This window comes from Globicephala melas, chromosome 11 (genome assembly GCF_963455315.2).
Source record: "Globicephala melas chromosome 11, mGloMel1.2, whole genome shotgun sequence".
Taxonomy (NCBI): Eukaryota; Metazoa; Chordata; class Mammalia; order Artiodactyla; family Delphinidae; genus Globicephala; species Globicephala melas.
Window position 1 is genome coordinate 27,450,130 of NC_083324.2, and position 17,145 is coordinate 27,467,274.

General features: G+C 43.1%; 1 protein-coding gene across 5 annotated transcripts in view; it reads right to left on the reverse strand.

The window, feature by feature from the left end:
• Positions 1-17,145, reverse strand: part of PTPRG (protein tyrosine phosphatase receptor type G) — a 733,896-nt gene that overhangs the window by 48,630 nt on the left and 668,121 nt on the right. For all 5 annotated transcript variants that reach the window (XM_030867610.2, XM_030867608.2, XM_060307591.1 and 2 more), the window contains one exon: positions 9,959-10,050. In XM_030867610.2, the coding sequence (XP_030723470.1) occupies positions 9,959-10,050 (92 nt within the window). The remainder of the gene's footprint in view (positions 1-9,958; positions 10,051-17,145) is intronic.

A 17,145-nucleotide genomic window follows, 5' to 3' on the forward strand; every position in this document is an offset into this window, starting at 1 on the left:
TGTTTTAAAGGGCATAGCCCAGCTCAAGTCACTAAAAAAAAGCTTTCAGGTTAACAATTTATTATTTTTTCCTGCAAAGTGCTCAACTGTGCTATCCAAGCTAACGCCACACATGCCCAGAGATCAGCTGCTCTGCTCCCTCCACGGCTAGATGCAGCAAAAGCCAGCAGAGCTCAGTATGATAATCGTACATGGAAATCACCGACTCACTAGCCTCCAATTTGATTCCTTATCCAAAGACGTCTAATCATACTCCTCTGGGTTTCCAGGCACCACCAGTAACATCATAAAACTACCAGACAGGCAGACACACACACACACACACACACACACACACACACACACACACACACACACACACACACACACACACACACACACACACACACACACACACACACACACACACACACACACACACACACACACACACACACACACACGCTTTAGTGACCACCATCAGCAGCCCAGATAACACATTATTTGTCTTTCAATCAAGATAAATGAAACTGAGGGGTCGGTAAATCTTTTTTTCCTCAATATTAAGATGAATATAAGGCTACAGCTAATTAGAAGCCCTAATAGTTTTCCTCTTATATCGTTTTTCTATTAAATTTCTCTCAACATGAGCCAGATAATTATAAAATTAACTAGCAGAAGGCCAAGCAATCAGGACAGCATCATAGACCTGATCTGTTCAATTTTTATCCAGAGAGATCCTGTGTTATAAGAAGATATCCATCTGTAAAATGTTATTTCCACCTATACATTTGAGTTTCAATAACAAACGTAGCAACTATTAGTAGCACTAACTACGGACCAGCACCTTCTGTGCCCTTTACATGTATTAACATGTACTCATTCCTCCCCAAAGCCCTAAGAGATAGGTACTATTTTCATACTCATCTTATAGTTGGGAACACAAGCTCAGAAAGATTAACTGAAGCTTGGAGTATGGCAGTGGAAGCTGGCCACAGAGACAAGGCAAAGAGTGCTCCGACTGGGAGAGAACAGCTGTTGTCTGGGTCACAGTGAACGGGAAACCACTGGAAGAGGCATTTACTGAGCACCTAGGACTTAGCCAGATATTAGGGAGATGATGTCTGCCCAAGGGCAACATTTGTTATAATGAACATAAGAAAGGAAGAGCAAGAACCGTGTGTAATGACCCAGCGAGGACGAGTGCCAACAAAGGGATGGATTTGATGCCTCAGGTGAACATAAATGTTGCTGACACAGGGGTGATGGGGGAGAAACATAAAGAAAAGCAAAAGATGAGCTGGAATCAAAGTAGAGGCGTTTTCACTGACTACAGGTTAGAGGTTGGATTATTATGCTATCGTGAAATGGTCTAACGACAGAGCCGATACAAATGTGAAGAGAGACCTTACTGATTGCCAGGGACTGTGCTCAATGCTTTTCATACACTTACCTTCACAAGAACTAGGTAAAGAGGATGTCATCGTCTTCATGTTACATGTAAGGAGACTGAGGCAACTTGTCTGAAGTGACACAATTACTAAGTGGCAGAGCTGAGATTTGAATCCTGGTGTGTTAAGCCCAAAGCCTGTGCTCCCGTGCACTGGGACACACTGCCTTCATTCTCAGAGCACAGTTTCAAGGAAAAGCAAGGAATTAGAGCATCTCGGTTAATCTGGTAAAATGTTACTGTGGAATTTTGTGCCAATATTTTTACATATAGAGCTTTCAGACACCAAAGGTTTAAATTAGGCAAAAATGGGATAAGTACTATTCCCACGAAATCACGCCATTATAAAATATTTGATATAGTCAGTTGAGGATCCAGAAAACTGGGCTGTTGTTATTAAATAATATCATTTATACTTTGTTCCAAGATTTTAGCCTTTTGTGGTTGGAATTAAATTTGGCGTTTAAGAGGTCTTTTATTTTGGTCAATCCACAACAGAACATCCTCATGTACTACTTCTGATGAAGCCTGAAATTAGTCTCTGGTTTGTTCTCATCAAAAGCAGAGCATTAGAAGAGGGTGAACGTCTACTGAGAAGAAAGTAAGAAGGTGAGAGATTCCAAGGAGGAAAAAAAGAGCTGGTCAATGTTGACCTCAAATGCAAAACTGCAGGAAATAAAGAAAAATGTATGTGAACATGAAGAAAAGTTGCTTCTACAGCCTAAATGTCCATTGACAGAAGAATGGATGAAGAAGATATGTTCTATCTATCTATCTATCTATTTATCCACACACAATGGAGTACTACTCAGCCATAAAAAGAATGAAATTTTGCCATTTGCAGCAACATGGATGGACCTAGAGATTACCATAGTAAGTAAGTCACAAAGAGAAAGACAAATACCATACGATATCACTTATATGTGGAATCTAAAATATGATACAAATGAACTTATTTCCAAAACAGAAACAGACTCACAGACATAGAAAACAAAGGTATGGTTACCAAAAGGGGAAAGGGGTGGGGGAGAGATAAATTAGGACTTTGGGATTAGCAGATACAAGCTACTATATATAAAACAGATAAACAACAAGGTCCTACTGTATAGCACGGGGAACTATATTCAATATCCTGTAATAAACCATAATGGAAAAGAATGAGAAAAAGAATGAATATATATATATATATGAAAGAATATACATATATATATATATATATATCTGAATCACTTTGCTGTACACCAGAAACTAACACAACACTGCAAATCACCTATGCTTCAAGTAAAAAAAAAAAAAAAGAAATGTTGCTTCCCAAATCTGTGGTTATGTCTCTGTTGTATTTACATCCTCAGAGCCATTAGAGGGAAATCACCCATGCCAAAGTTGCTTTCTCTTAATCTTAAGGAACAAGAGATTAAATAAACAAAAAGGGGAAAACTTAGCAATTTTTGGTTTGAAATTTGAAAGAAAAAATCAGCGCCCAAGCATCCCTGAACATCCACCACAGGGAGGCGCTGCAGAGGGCCCAGCCCAGTACACGGCTTGGTGGTAGGGTCTTTAGCCTGCAACGCAGTCAAATTGTGTAGCTGTTACTCTTATCTGCCACCATTGATGGACTGCTTCCTGTGTATCAGCCATCCAGAGGCAGTGGAGTAAGTGCCAAAAGCCAGAGCCAGTCTGCCTGGTGGTGTGACTTCACCTCTCTGTGATTCCCCTTCCTCGTCTCTAAACGGAAATCATAAGCACCTAACTCACAGAGCGTTATGCACAGTAAACTAGATAACATAAGGACTTACAGGAGTGCTTGGCATTTAGTAAATGCACAAAGCTATGATTGACTGTTAGGTGCTAATCGCTTTACATGCATGATCCTATGATCTAGGGGCTGTCATGACCCCTATTTTATGGATGTAGAAAACGTGGCTAAGACAACCGAAGAACTTGGCTGAGGTCTACTGTCACCATGAAGCGGCGGGGCCGGGCTGACTCCAAAGCGGGCTTCTTCCACCTTACATGACCTCTCTAGATCTTAAATGGAACATACAGGGTTAGAGAGGGCAGAGCACCATAGAATACATTTTAAAGAAGCTCTCCAACCACAACAAAAAAGGGCTGAAACGAATCGCTTTGGCTTTAAGGGTAAACTTCGGTTACCTGGAAAATTCACACTGATATTCTGGTCACCTTGATGATGCCAGGTGAATAAAGTGTCATAGGATTTACCTTCCTGCCAAGATGCTTAGCTGTGGGGTTGACTGGCTTAAGGACTGTTTAGGAAAATACCGCTGCTTGCTTGTCACTCTGGCGGGCTGTGGGTACATATAAAATTACCATTAAGATTCTGGAGGGCCTTCAGTCACTTAGGCCAGTCTCCATAAAGTTCATTTAACCCTTAGCAGTTCCTTCAACCCTATTCCAAATCCCAACCAAATCTATCTGAGGGCAGGGAGAACCTATAAAGCACAGTACTTGGGTCCAGTCAGTCGTGCTCAGACCTCTCTCCAACCCCACGCCCCGCAACCGGGCTGTTACCAGGGACTGCTAACCACCCCTGTAGTGGGCAGACCTCAATATTCGGAACTCGGTCCCCTTCTTATCTGCCCCCTCAGCCTCTCAGAGGCCAAGTTCAGGCCTCTCTCTGTGCTTGGCCATACTTGTGTCACCTTAGGAAGATAAAGCAAACAGGAAATAAAAGAAGATTATCAAGATTTTTAGTTCCTGACTTAGGACACAACCAATAGATTTTTGTCTAAATCAGACTCTTAGGATGCAAGGAGTGTTGTGGAGATGGGAACATTTTATTTCCTGCCATAAAAAGAAATCTCTTTTCATTTATGACACAATGAAGTCAATAAAGAAAGGGCTTCATTATAGTCAAAAGACCAATGAATCTCCTTTGGAGATAATCTCTGTATAAATAAAATATGCCAACAAGGTTGGTTTAATCCCAAGGGTTTTAAACTGCATGTTTAAAACCCCTTTATGTGCTGGCACCCTGCTGAAGCCAGTGACCTTCAAATTATTAAGATGTATTTTAACTGCGGGAAAGGCCTGAATCATTTCTGGATTTCTAAGCTACTGGTTAGCAGCAACATTTTGTTTTGTAATGCTCTTATTAGAAAGTTAGATTTTCTAATATCCAGAAAAAAAGCATTTATAAGGACATTTGTGTTTGACAACATGCACATTTGGAAAAGCCCTTTCAACAGGCTCTATGAATGGGCTAATTTCATGACCTGAGTACTGGCTTTAAAAAGCTATATATAACAAAAATCTACAAGAATAAGTGGCATAATACGGTGAATATAATTTGTAGATGACATTGTATGTAAGGCTTCATTCATAACTACAGCAAAAATCTTATTCAAGCTTATTGTTTCAAAAGAATATCCCAAAGTGGGAAACACTAGATCTCGTAAAATACTTGTAGATGCTAAGAATAATATGGATCTTAAAGGACAGAAATTTGTGACTACTTCAATATCTTAGAAGACAGAACGCTAGAAGGGGGCTGATAGCTAGGTTATTACGTTCAATTACTCTTTATCCTCCCATAGTAACCATGGGAGACCAGTAAGCATGGAACATTTGACTTTGAAAACCCATTAGTGAAAAATATTTTCACTAGTATATGAGTGAAAGCCTGAAGTCTCTCCTTTCATTCTCCTGAAGAAGTCACCATTTAACTTAACTGGAAGAAAATCCCCCGCTTTTCTCATGCATCATACATGGAGCAGGTACCACAATTTAAACACTTCCTAATAAAAGAATTGATGTCACCTCTCTAGTGATTGGAACTTAACCTCAAAAGCACCTCTTTCCTGTTGGATAATAATACTTTTGCGTGTGGAGTTCCTTCTCATGTGGCGGGATGACTAACCTTAGCCACCACACTGGCTTTACAATTTCCACATTTTACAGAGATGTAGGTGAGACCAGGAAAAAAAAATGTCTTAATTCTCACACCACTGTCTTTGCCAGTTAAACCAGAACACCCTGAAGATTCGAAATTCCTAAATTTCTGTTAGAGTTAGTAAAACTGACAACTCAAAATTCCTCAGAAATTCCTATAGACTGCCGTCTCCAAGAGATGAGTATCGAAAGGTTAGCAAAGGTTAGCAAAGCTTTCCTTAACGTTCCGTTTATTTTATAATACTTTTTAAAAGTCAGTGTAACTCATTGACTTCCCTTATGCTTTGGGATTTCAAGACCAGGGCTGTTTATTTGTGAATTTAAACCTCAGCAGAATCATTCAAAAGTTGGTGATTTAGTGTCTAAATTTATTCAACATTCAACATGTTTGTGAGTTGCTCCTCAAGGCATTTAAATCACACAGACCTACTTTTGCATAGGGAATGGAGATATTGGTGGTGGGGTGGGGGAGGAGTCTTTTTCTTAGGAAAGAAGAGACTAAATGACTAGGAAACAAAGGTAAGAGGAGAGATTTTATTTTTGCTATGGAGGAAACTTCAACAGAACAATGATGAAACTCTCTCATGGAGGATGAAAGAGAATTTAATGGAAAAACAAGTGGTCAGTGCTAGTGAAAGAAGAAGAAAATGATAAAGAACAACAACTCAGAAACAATTTAAGACAACAGTCACACGTATTTGAAAATGTCTTGATTTAATGAAGCAAAATCCAAATGAGGAGCCTGAGGTCTTGAGATATCAGGACTGTCAGAGCAGCACGCCAAGAGGTGGCAGAGACATTTCTAAGCATCTGGACTTTGAAGTCACACAAAGATTCCAATGCTAGCTCCACCACTTGTCCACGTAACCTCAGGGAAATTAAATGACGTCTCTGAGCCTCAGTTTCTTCATCTGTGAAATGGGGATACTGATCGCACCTGTTTCCCTAAGGTTGTAGTGAAAAATGAAGCACGTAGTTTAAATCAATAAATGCTCAGTAAGTATTAGATGACGATGATGATGTTTTCTGAAAAAGGTTAAGTGTAAAATAAGTTCTAGGATCAGAGTATATTACACATTTTACAATGATGACCTAGGAACTCTATTTTGCAACAGTTCAGTACCTGAATTTTCAGTCTCACCCTGTTGCCCACATTTAAAATCTATATAATGGTTCAGTTTACTGGTCGTTGTCTGGAAATATCTTTTTTAAAAAATCAGTCGTAGCAAATGAGGGGTTCAAGTGATAAGCTGATACATCTAGGGCTCAGTAGTCTTTCTTACTAGGTTTTGAACAAAGATAAAATATAAGTGAGATCCAGTGGGCAGAATAAGTATTCCATGTAAGCTCTATAAATATCCTACTATTTTTAAGACACGAAAACAATTCGATAATTCTTAAGGTAAATCATTTTAAATGATCCCAAGGAGGTCTCCAAGAAAGAAAAATTGTGCTGAGACCTTTAATAGAGTGAAAAAAACGTGTGATTTCAAAAAAAATCGTGTTTTCCTTATATTGATTTTTCCTATGCAAGACATAGTTGCACTGTAATAACTGGAAGAAACCTTAAGAATAAATACAATCATGGATTGTTAAAGTAAAATTACAAACTACGTTACAAATTTAACTATTAAATAGGGCTATGTACTTTTGTTTAAGAAAAATAAGAGATGGTGATCAAGTTGAAAGATTTTTAAAGGAAGGTCATGTAGGGTAACTTCTTCCCAGTTAAGGGTGAAATAAGTTTTCTGTCGAGGCATGCCCCTGGTGAAGGCTGTTGCTGGCTATAAAAACCTGAGAAAACAGTGAAAGAGCAGTCTCACTTTTGGTTTCGGCAGGTAAGTCCTTTCACGCCACACTGCATTACAGCATTTAAAGTAATTCATTTTCACAAACGTGTTACAGCTCGTCAAGGATGCACCTACTTAATGCCAAGGGAGACCCAACTGGATACAATGGATTTCTCAGTCAATGGTGAATCTGAAGACATTTTTCCTTCCACGTACTTCTACCACCAGTGAGTAAGAATCAGGAGAAACTCACGTTGAAAGAAATGTCTTTGGGCTGTGAGTATTTAATCACTTGGTGATTAAACAGCCTGCTGGGAAATGAAGCAGAGAACATTCAAAAGCATTTCTGGTCCAAGACAGCTACTCAGGGGTGTGGCAAGGCAGGCACGATTGATGGCATTTTCTGAGGATTCTGGAGAACTGAAGTCCTCAAGTCCAAGCCCAAGAGCATGGCGAGGTCAGCTGCACCCGGTAGATGTGGATCAGTGTTTGGGACAGTCTTAACCTGGGGACCGTGCAAATGCTTGCTCTCCATGGCTGCCAGGTTGAGCGATATCTTGATTTGGGAAGGAAAGCTTCCACAGCTGACACTTCTGGCTTCCTTTAAGCTTTCCAAAGTGTTTTGACACATACCATCTTATTTGATCTTTTTTTAAAATTTAATTAATTAATTTATTTTTGGCTGCTCTGGGTCTTCATTGCTGCATGCAGGCTTCTCACTGCGGTGTTTCTCTTGTTGCGGAGCATGGGCTCTAGGCGCGTGGGCTTCAGCAGTTGTGGCACGCGGGCTCAGTAGCTATGGCTCGCAGGCTCTAGAGCACAGGCTCAGTAGTTGTGGTGCACGGGCTTAGTTGCTCCGCCGCCTGTGCGATCTTCTCAGACCAGGGCTCGAACCCGTGCCCCCTGCATTGGCAGACGGATTCTTAACCACTGCGCCACCAGGGAAGCCCCTTATTTGATCTTTAACACCGCGTTGTTTACAAGTAGGGCAGATATCCTGCTCATTTTGCAGATTCTGGAAACTAAGGCTCAGAGAGGTCAAGGCATTGACCAAAGGTTTCATGGCGGAGGCAGGGCAAAATCCTTGGAGTTCTGATTCCCCATCCAGGGGGAAAAGAAACTAAAAACTGAAAGACAGCCCGAGAAGTATCTCAGCATTTAACCTTTGAAAATGGATTTCAATTGCCCAGCTACCCAACAGCTGTGTTTGTCAACTGAATCAATTCAGAGGAGAGAGTCTCCCAGGCATTTTCCAGAGGGCAACAGATACTCTAGGTGATGCAAGAGGAAAATGATTATGCACAGCTGCTGTGCAAATCTGGCAGATTCAACAAAACTTATTCCCTGAGGATGGCGGGCTGATTCCTGTCTGCCACCTCTCAAAGGCAAGAGTGCAATCTCCTCCACCAACAATAAAGGTCAAGGGTCAGTAGAGAAGAATGAACGTAACACAAAACCTATCCCATCTGTATGGGAATCATTCAGTGGCCACAAAATGATCCAGTAGGGTACTTACCCAGACACTTTTCTGCTATCGCTCTCTTTTCTGTGTGGCAGGCTTTAGTGAGAGAAGCTGACCAGAAGGGAGAGAACATGGCCCATTCCAGCAATACATAGAGACATAATGGGCCAAGTAAGTCCCCAACCATAACTACACCGAGAGAAGATGAGGAAACAACAGCAGCATTCCTTCTGGGCACTCAGAGAAGGGCTGCACCTCTGAGCTTCACAGCTATGATCTTTTAAGAACGCTAAGGAAGATTTGCTGGTATTTATCATTCATTCATTCTTTCATTCATTCAGAGAGTCTGAGAATGCCTACTACATGCCAGTATTAGTCTAGCACTAAGGAGACATCCACCTGCCTTTAGGAAGCTCTCATTGTACTGGGGGGGAGACCATAAACAAACAAGTAAAATACATGGTATATTAGATGATGAAGAAAACCATTCTGGAGAATGAGGCAGACAAGTGGGCTGTGCGGGTATGTGGGAGGTGGCACTTAATAAAAGTAGTGCCTCTGCTTACAAAAGAATAATATCAAGAGGATGAATGTATAAGATATCTGAAGAGAAGTATTTACAGGTACAGAATGCAAGCCAGAGGAAGAGAGTTCAATCCTGGCAAAATGGAAGGGGACGCAAAATAAAAATAGTGGGAGACATCTCCAAATCCCTCGTGCCACCTATCACAGCAAACCCGCTGCTGAACTTCTAACGTCTACGGCATTTGTTAGGAATTACTAGTGTCCTCCACCAATCCCTATATCCCTAACAGTAACTGCGTGTTTCCTGTTTGTACCAAGGACAAATGAAACAGACACCAGATCAAGAACATCTCCCTAGATCTCCACACAAACAGCCCAAGAACCCAAACTTCCGACACTAAGATAATCAGTGTTTTCGGAGTAAGGAATCTTAGTAGAAATCTTAAAAAAAAAGCCAAAAAAAACACCCAGTATTTCAAATTGTGATTCTTTTTAAAAAAAGCAAGCACAAATTACCTATCAGGACGAAATTTAGTCCAAGTCGACTGCAAATACATTAAGTACGTTTTCCCCTTTTTTCTACTGTTTCTTCCCTTCCCTCTTGTGAATCCACACTATATGAACCCATAGTTATTTGTTCCCCTGAAAGATAATTTCATTACATGGCAGATATGTAAAGGAGTATAGATTTCATTAAATTACCCTTAGTTAAGGCTCTCGTAGACTGGGCAAGCTTGGAAAGGTTATAAAAATAATATTTTGTCATGGCTGTCACATAACACTGAGAACAAAAGAGAAAAACAATTAGCCCGCTGGAAATAGGAGTCGTGTCTTACTTACCCGGAATAGGAATGATAGGAATACTTTCATTGGGGACCACCCGAGGTGAACTGCTATCTTCCACGTAGAAATGAGCTGTCTGAAAACATTTTCTGTACAGGAAACAGAAAAACATGCAAACAGTGAGAGAAGAGAAACACACTTTGTCTGAGTTCACCATCTCTCAATTCTTTCAGATTCTCCCAGCTTTAAATATCACCCAGCACTGAGTGCAGACCCATGGGAAAGTAACAAGATACAAGAAGGACAATATCCAGCCCATTGGAAGAACCCCAAATAGCTGAAGAATACCTATTTTTTTATTACACCACACCCATCCTCAGAGTTAAAAGGGTAAAAACTTAGTAGTGAACCACTCAGAAACATGAGAAGTTGGCACGGACTGTGTAAACCTGCTGTACAAACTGCGAGTCTTAGCCCACAATATTCCCAAATTCAACCTGTTCCAGAGGAAGACTTTGCTATTCTAAAGCCCTAGCGCCAAGTTCAAAGCACACCTCAGACCCTCCCAAACGCAGTCATCAGCCCAAGCACACAACAGCAGCACATTGTCGGCGCTCAGCGAAGGCCCTCGGAGCCCCAGACAGCTCTCGAAGGGGGTCAGAGGGCTTCCAGGGGGCAGGCACTCAAACTCCCAGGCCCTGGTCAGACAGCATGGGAAACAAGGAGCCGAAGGCTTCAAGCGTCAGCTGCTTGTTGGGGCTTCTGTTTTGTTTTTACCTGGACTTGAGACAAAGCAGGGAGCAAACACTGGTCATCACAGGACAGGCAGTGAAAAGAAAAGCCATCGGCAGCTCACTCAGCTTCTGTTCAGTGCTGCCGGCCGGCAGGCCCTCGGCTTTCCTACAGCCACGTCACTGCTCATTGCGGCCCTAATGAGCTGCCCGAAGCACAGGCTGAATATTTAATGAGGCTGCTCAGCGTGAATGGCTATTGTGACCAGAGAAGGGTCCCTGTTCATCTGGCAGAGGGGCTTCACAATAGCTGGCCCCACTGCTGGGTCTTTGAGCCAAGCAGGCGGCATCCTTCTGGTGCTTGGTGTCCCTGGGACCCATTCCACTCCTCCGGCATCTCTCACCAAGCCCCATTTACACCCACTGTAGCTTTGCTTTTTCGGGGGGCGTATTCCCACCACTGGAATTAAGTCGACTTTTCTTCGGAACTGTCATCCATCATCTAATCAGAAGTCCCGGGGGTGATTCTGTTGGGTGTACCATGTTGCTATGAAGCCAAAGAAAAGGGGGTTGGGGGGTGGATCTGAAAAAGCACGGGACTCTAGAGAGCACAGGAGATCTTGGTGGAGCGAGGAGGCCTCCAAGTCCTAAGGATTATTCACCCGCAGCTCTACATGGAGCGATCAGAACCACGCACAATCAGAAACGATCGCGTGTCACACCGTGAAGTGTGTTCCTTTAAGCAGGGCCTATTTTCGGATGGAAAGCAGCTCTACCCACTGTACACCCGGGCATGGCTCTAGAAGAGGTCTGGATAGCTGCTCCCTATACCTTTAGGGGGTCCTGAACATAAATCGCTCCCACTCCGGGCACATCTCACGGGACTGCTCTCGCAGTGCTCTGAACAATGATTTTTTTCTATGAATTGCCTGGCATTTGTAGTATAAATAATAGAACACGTTTTCATCACTCACTGTCTAGCTGCCTATACCTAAATTTGGAAGGAACAGTCAGTCTGACTTACGCTACATGGACATGCAACGTACAAAGTATTTTAGGGCTGTGGTAGTAACGGAATCTTCTACTGAATGTGAAATGATGCAAATCCATGTGGAAAAGACCCATGATTTTGTTGTCTGAGGTAATAGCTTCTTTCTGTTTCTAAGCTCATCAGCAAGTTTTCTCTTCTTGGATTCTTCCCCCTACGCCCCAGCAAATTTGCACAGATTTCCAGAATATAACACTAGAGTTAAAACACATAGGACACGGACTTCACAAACTAGCTAGAACCCTAACCAGCCAGCGCCACAGCTAAGGAAAATCTACTTTTGTTAAGATACTGCCCACTGAAGTACTTAGTGCTATGTGACGCTGAAACAAATGGCACACAATGTACCGGCTCAGACTTTAACTAAGTGAAGAAGGAAAAAAGCGCAGAAAAGGACACCCCACAACAACAACAAAGAAATAACTATTTTAAGACCACACTTACTCTACCTGTTAAATTTCTAAGACATAAAGCATTAGTAAAAAGAATCAGTACCGGCCAAGGGACTGTTAACGTCAAGTGACTTGGAAAGGATAAACGACATCGTGGGTCCTTCTTCTGGCAGAAGACAGGCAGACAGTTCACCCAGACTCTCAGTTCCATGAGAGGCGAGAGGCTCCACATTCTCTTTGAAAAAAGCAGTGTGTACCGAAGCACATCACACGCTAGTGCCCCATGTGTGGCTGTTAATAATGGATTTTCCCTGGAGCAAAAGAACTCTGTGATTGCCAGAGAGGAGCACAGCACTGGGATGAAGGTCAGAAGCCCGGAGACACAGCTCCCTACATCTGCACCTTGATGCAGGTCATGCGGGCTTTCCTCCCACCGATAGACTCGGGTGGGCACCCAACTACAGAACTTGGGGGCAAATGAATAAAGGTTTCAGTGGACCCACTGAACATTTATTCAGCACCCACTACACAGCAAGGAGCATGCATATAACGCATTCTTATGGCTGGAAGCCCTAAAAACACCTCAAGCCTGGCTAAACACTGGAGTAATTTAGAAAGGATCGTGTGCGCACGCAATTCACAATCTCTGCAGAAAAATTAGGAAATAAATACAAATGAACAAAAAGAAAAAACAATCAGGTAAAGTTACCCTCATCCTTCTCTTAGTAATCTTCACTAATAATATTGTGGGGTACATCCTTCCACACTTTTCCTCACTTATTGACTGTTCCTTGATCATTGACAGTGAGGGGCTGGGAGCAGAACATAAACAAGACAGACGAGGTCCCTGCCCTCATGGCAGTTTATAGTCTCTTGGGGAAATCAACAACAAACAAGTAAACAAATAATTTCAAATAGTCAAGAGCTATGAAGAAAATAAAACAGGATGAGGTGGTGATAACTGATGCGGGGAGGTGAAGGAGGACCTCACCAGGAGGTGGCATGGGAGCTGAGAGATGATTGGGGAGGACCAGTCGTAGGAGGGTATAGGGGAAGACCATTCTAGGCAGATCCAGGAGCCGGTTAAAAGAGCCTTGGGGGCCTTCCCTGGTGGCACGGTGGTTGGGAGTCCGCCTGCTGATGCAGGGGACACGGGTTCGTGCCCCGGTCCGGGTAGATCCCACATGCTGCGGAGCGGCTGGGCCCTTGAGCCATGGCCGCTGAGCCTGCGTGTGCGGAGCCTGTGCTCCGCAACGGAAGAGGCCACAACAGTGAGAGGCCCGCGTACCGCCAGAAAAACAAAACAAAACAAAAGAGCCTTGGAACAGAGTAAGCTCATCCACTGCAGGAACTGAAAGGAAGCCAGACTTAAGAGCAGGGCAAGAAGTGGACCCAGAGAGGTGGGCAAGAGCCAGGTCATGCCAGGTCGAAGGCCACAAGCTTCACTGGCATCTGTGAGTGATGGAAAGCCAATGGAGGGCTTTAATCCGCGGACTGGAACGGTCTGACTCATCTCCTTTGAAGCGCTCACTTTGGCTGCTAGGTGGTGAACAGAGTACAGAGCAGCAGGAACGGAGCAAGGAGACGCATCAGGGGCTACTGATGTAATCTCACCCAAATACAGACAGGCAGATCAAAATGAGGTCATATCTATATGTATCTCCTTGATAACAAGTATGAACTGACATCTCACATTAATGTCTCTTCCACTTCATGGATGCACTACATTGTTAGATATTTCACTTATTATTTCTTGAATAACTATTGACTGGGGGTCTACTTTGGGCGAGGGACTGACTACGGTGCTCAGCTGTGGTCACCTTTTCACTACCAGTGACCACACGGAGATGAACACTCTGGGGGTACACATTCGACACTGTGAGTTTAAAATCTAAGAAAAGGGGCTGGTTCAGAGTCGTTATCACATGACATTTTATTTAACTTGCTCACCTCAGAGAAATCTCAGGAGAGGGTTTTTTTTGTTTTGTTTTGTTTTGTTTTACCTCCAGCAGTATCCAGGAATAAAAACACAAAGGCAGTGATTTTGGAGAAGAGGAAAAGAAAATGGAAGTTTTAATGTCTCTAAATGTCTCAACGGTGAAGTGTTCGAAGAGGCAGTCTTGTCTCTAATTCTGAGCTCAGGAAAATGGAGATAAAATTTCTGAAAATGTCCGACTATGTCACCGAGCATGCAATTTCAAAGTTCTGTCTAGGTCCAATTCACTTTCAAATAACTGACTCTAAAACCCCTCATTGAATGAAAAAGATTCTAGGATCATCAAGAGTCATTTTCTAAAATTATTTCTTCACAGTGAGCATTTGTTTATGTCGGAAAACTATAAAGTAGATCATGTTTGGAATAAAAAAATACATTTTCAAGTTTCACTACAAATTAAAGTCCGATGGGTTCCCACCATAAATTCTGTTTTCACTGCTTGCCGTCTTCTTTCTTTCTTTCCTTTTTCTCTGCCCACCCCTACCCCTATATATGTGCTTTAAGGACCTGAGAACAGATCTGTTTTTTTTTTATTTGACCCTGACTGGCTTAGTAATGATCCAAATTAGTTATCTTTTACTTTGCCTCATCTACCTTTGAGCATGTGTTTTCCTGACACTCTGAGTTTCCCAATTTAGGAATTTAAGTCCACCTTAGTTCTGGAGGGTCCTGACGTCAGTCAGCTACCCCCACCAACCCGTGCACGCACACACGCGCACCCCACTGAACTTTCAATCACGCACTGGTTATCACCCAGAGGCACGTATCTCTTTGGTTTGGGAAGCTTTTAAAATAGAGAAAAACGGTTCCCGAGAGTCTCCAGCACTCTAGGAAAGCCCTAACAAAATAAAACAATCTTGAATGACAGGCACCTTAAAAATGCCCAGATAAGACTCTAGATTTTAAAGGGTCCCCTATGAGATAGGAAACAGTATTAACAATTCAAGGATGGGGACGTCCCTGGTGGTCCAGTAGTTAAGGCTCTGCGCTCCCAATGCCGGGGGATGGGTTTGATCCCTGGTCAGGGAACTAAGATCCCTCATGCTGCATGGCGCAGCCCAAAAAAAAAAAAAAAAGTTAAAAAAAATAGAATTCAAGGACGTTAACATACTCATCTCAAACACAGAAAGAAAAACTGTATTGCATATACTTGAATAAAAACGTGAAAGGTCTTCTGCTTTGTTTCTGTTATAAGTTTCTCAGAAATAGGATGGAATCCTCCAAGGTGGAGCCAAGTGTTCTGCCACTGGATAGAACAGAAGTCTCAGCACAGAAGAAACTCACATTTCTCAAATGAAAGTTTTTCCTCCTAAAGCTACCTTTTAAGCCACTTTTGTGGCTTTATGGCTCTATTGTCTGCCAGCAAAATAAACTTTAGTTTCTATGAAGGAACTGAAGTTGTCGATACGAACTTTACTATCAAGCAGTTCATGATGTTCTGATTTCCTGAATTCCAGGCGTCCTGCCACTTGAACAAATTTGAAAACCACCGAGTCAGATGGCTTTCTAAACTCCCCCTCCCTGGCCCGTGAAGCAGGTACCACTATAGAGTTCCATCGCACGTTCACTGAACGCTCCCAGATGGATGCAAGAAAAAGACATCCCAGTTTGCAGGAGATACTTTTCCTCCATTCAACTTGAGGGGAATCTGGGCCAGAATGAAAATGAAATGGGAGATGTGAGTCTCTGGGTCCCACTTCTCCTATGCCTCTCACAGACTAAGCATCTCTCACCTTGAATGAGAGTCTACCGTGTTTTTTTTTTTTAAAAAAATGCTTTTAATTATTTTTATTTATTTATTTATTTATTTTTGCTGTACGTGGGCCTCTCACTGCTGTGGCCTCTCCCGCTGCGGAGTGCAGGCTCCGGATGCGCAGGCTCAGCGGCCATGGCTCACGGGCCCAGCCGCTCCGCGGCATGTGGGATCTTCCCGGACCTGGGCACGAACCCGTGTCCCCTGCATCGGCAGGCGGACTCTCAACCACTGCGCCACCAGGGAAGCCCGAGAGTCTACCGTTTAACGGTATGCATGTTTCACATGACACAGCCCCAGAACACAAGCCAAATGCTTCTGGTTTTTGACCAAAGATGGTCAACTATGTGTATCTCACAGGAAGTTCTAAGTAGCAAAATGGAAACAAGCTTTCTATATTACTCTCCCTTCCTTCATCCCTTTTTAGAAAACCAACATGGGCTCATAGTTTAAGATTTCTAAGAAAGGCTTGACTAGAAGTGAAAAGGATAATGTACTAGATCCTCTCCGGTAGTTGATCAGAAGTGGATCCTGGCTAGCAGCTCCCTGGTCTCAAGACCACACCCCACTACCTGTGGTCCAGACCCATCCGGTGTCTGAAGGCCTCGTGGCAGGAATGGGCACATATGCATCAGCCTGGCTTCTAAAAACCCACAGACACTTAAAGCTTAGTCATGGACAATGGGTCTCGGACTGAAATTTCTAAAAATAACTTTGCATTCTTTCAAATAAGACATATATTTTGAAGAGAGACTTTTTCAAAAATCAAAAATTCTACTCTTGGGCTTCCCTGGTGGCACAGTGGTTGAGGGTCCGCCTGCCGATGCAGGGGACACGGGTTTGTGCCCCGGTCCGGGAAGATCCCACATGCCGCGGAGCGGCTGGGCCCGTGAGCCATGGCCGCTGAGCCTGCGCGTCCGGAGCCTGCGCTCTGCAGCGGGAGAGGCCACAACAGTGACAGTCCCGCGTACCGAAAAAAAAAAAAAATTCTATTCTTGAGAAAGCACAGCTCATGTCAAAGTACATCTTCTAGTCAGGATGCAGTAGATACCAACCGAGATCAGTAAGCCATCAATGCCAATTCCCAGAGCTCCCCACCGAAACACACATGCTGCCAGCACAGGACAGGCTGGTGTGTTCACACACACACACACACACACACACACACACACACACACACATACCCACCCACCCAGCTACTCTGGCTGTCCTTTATAACTTAATAGACTCAAGTTACAGAGGCTTCCTAGTCAAACAAAATGCAGCAAACTACAAAGATAAGCAGGAACCCTCTAGACTCTCCCTTCCTTGCCTCTCATTTCTT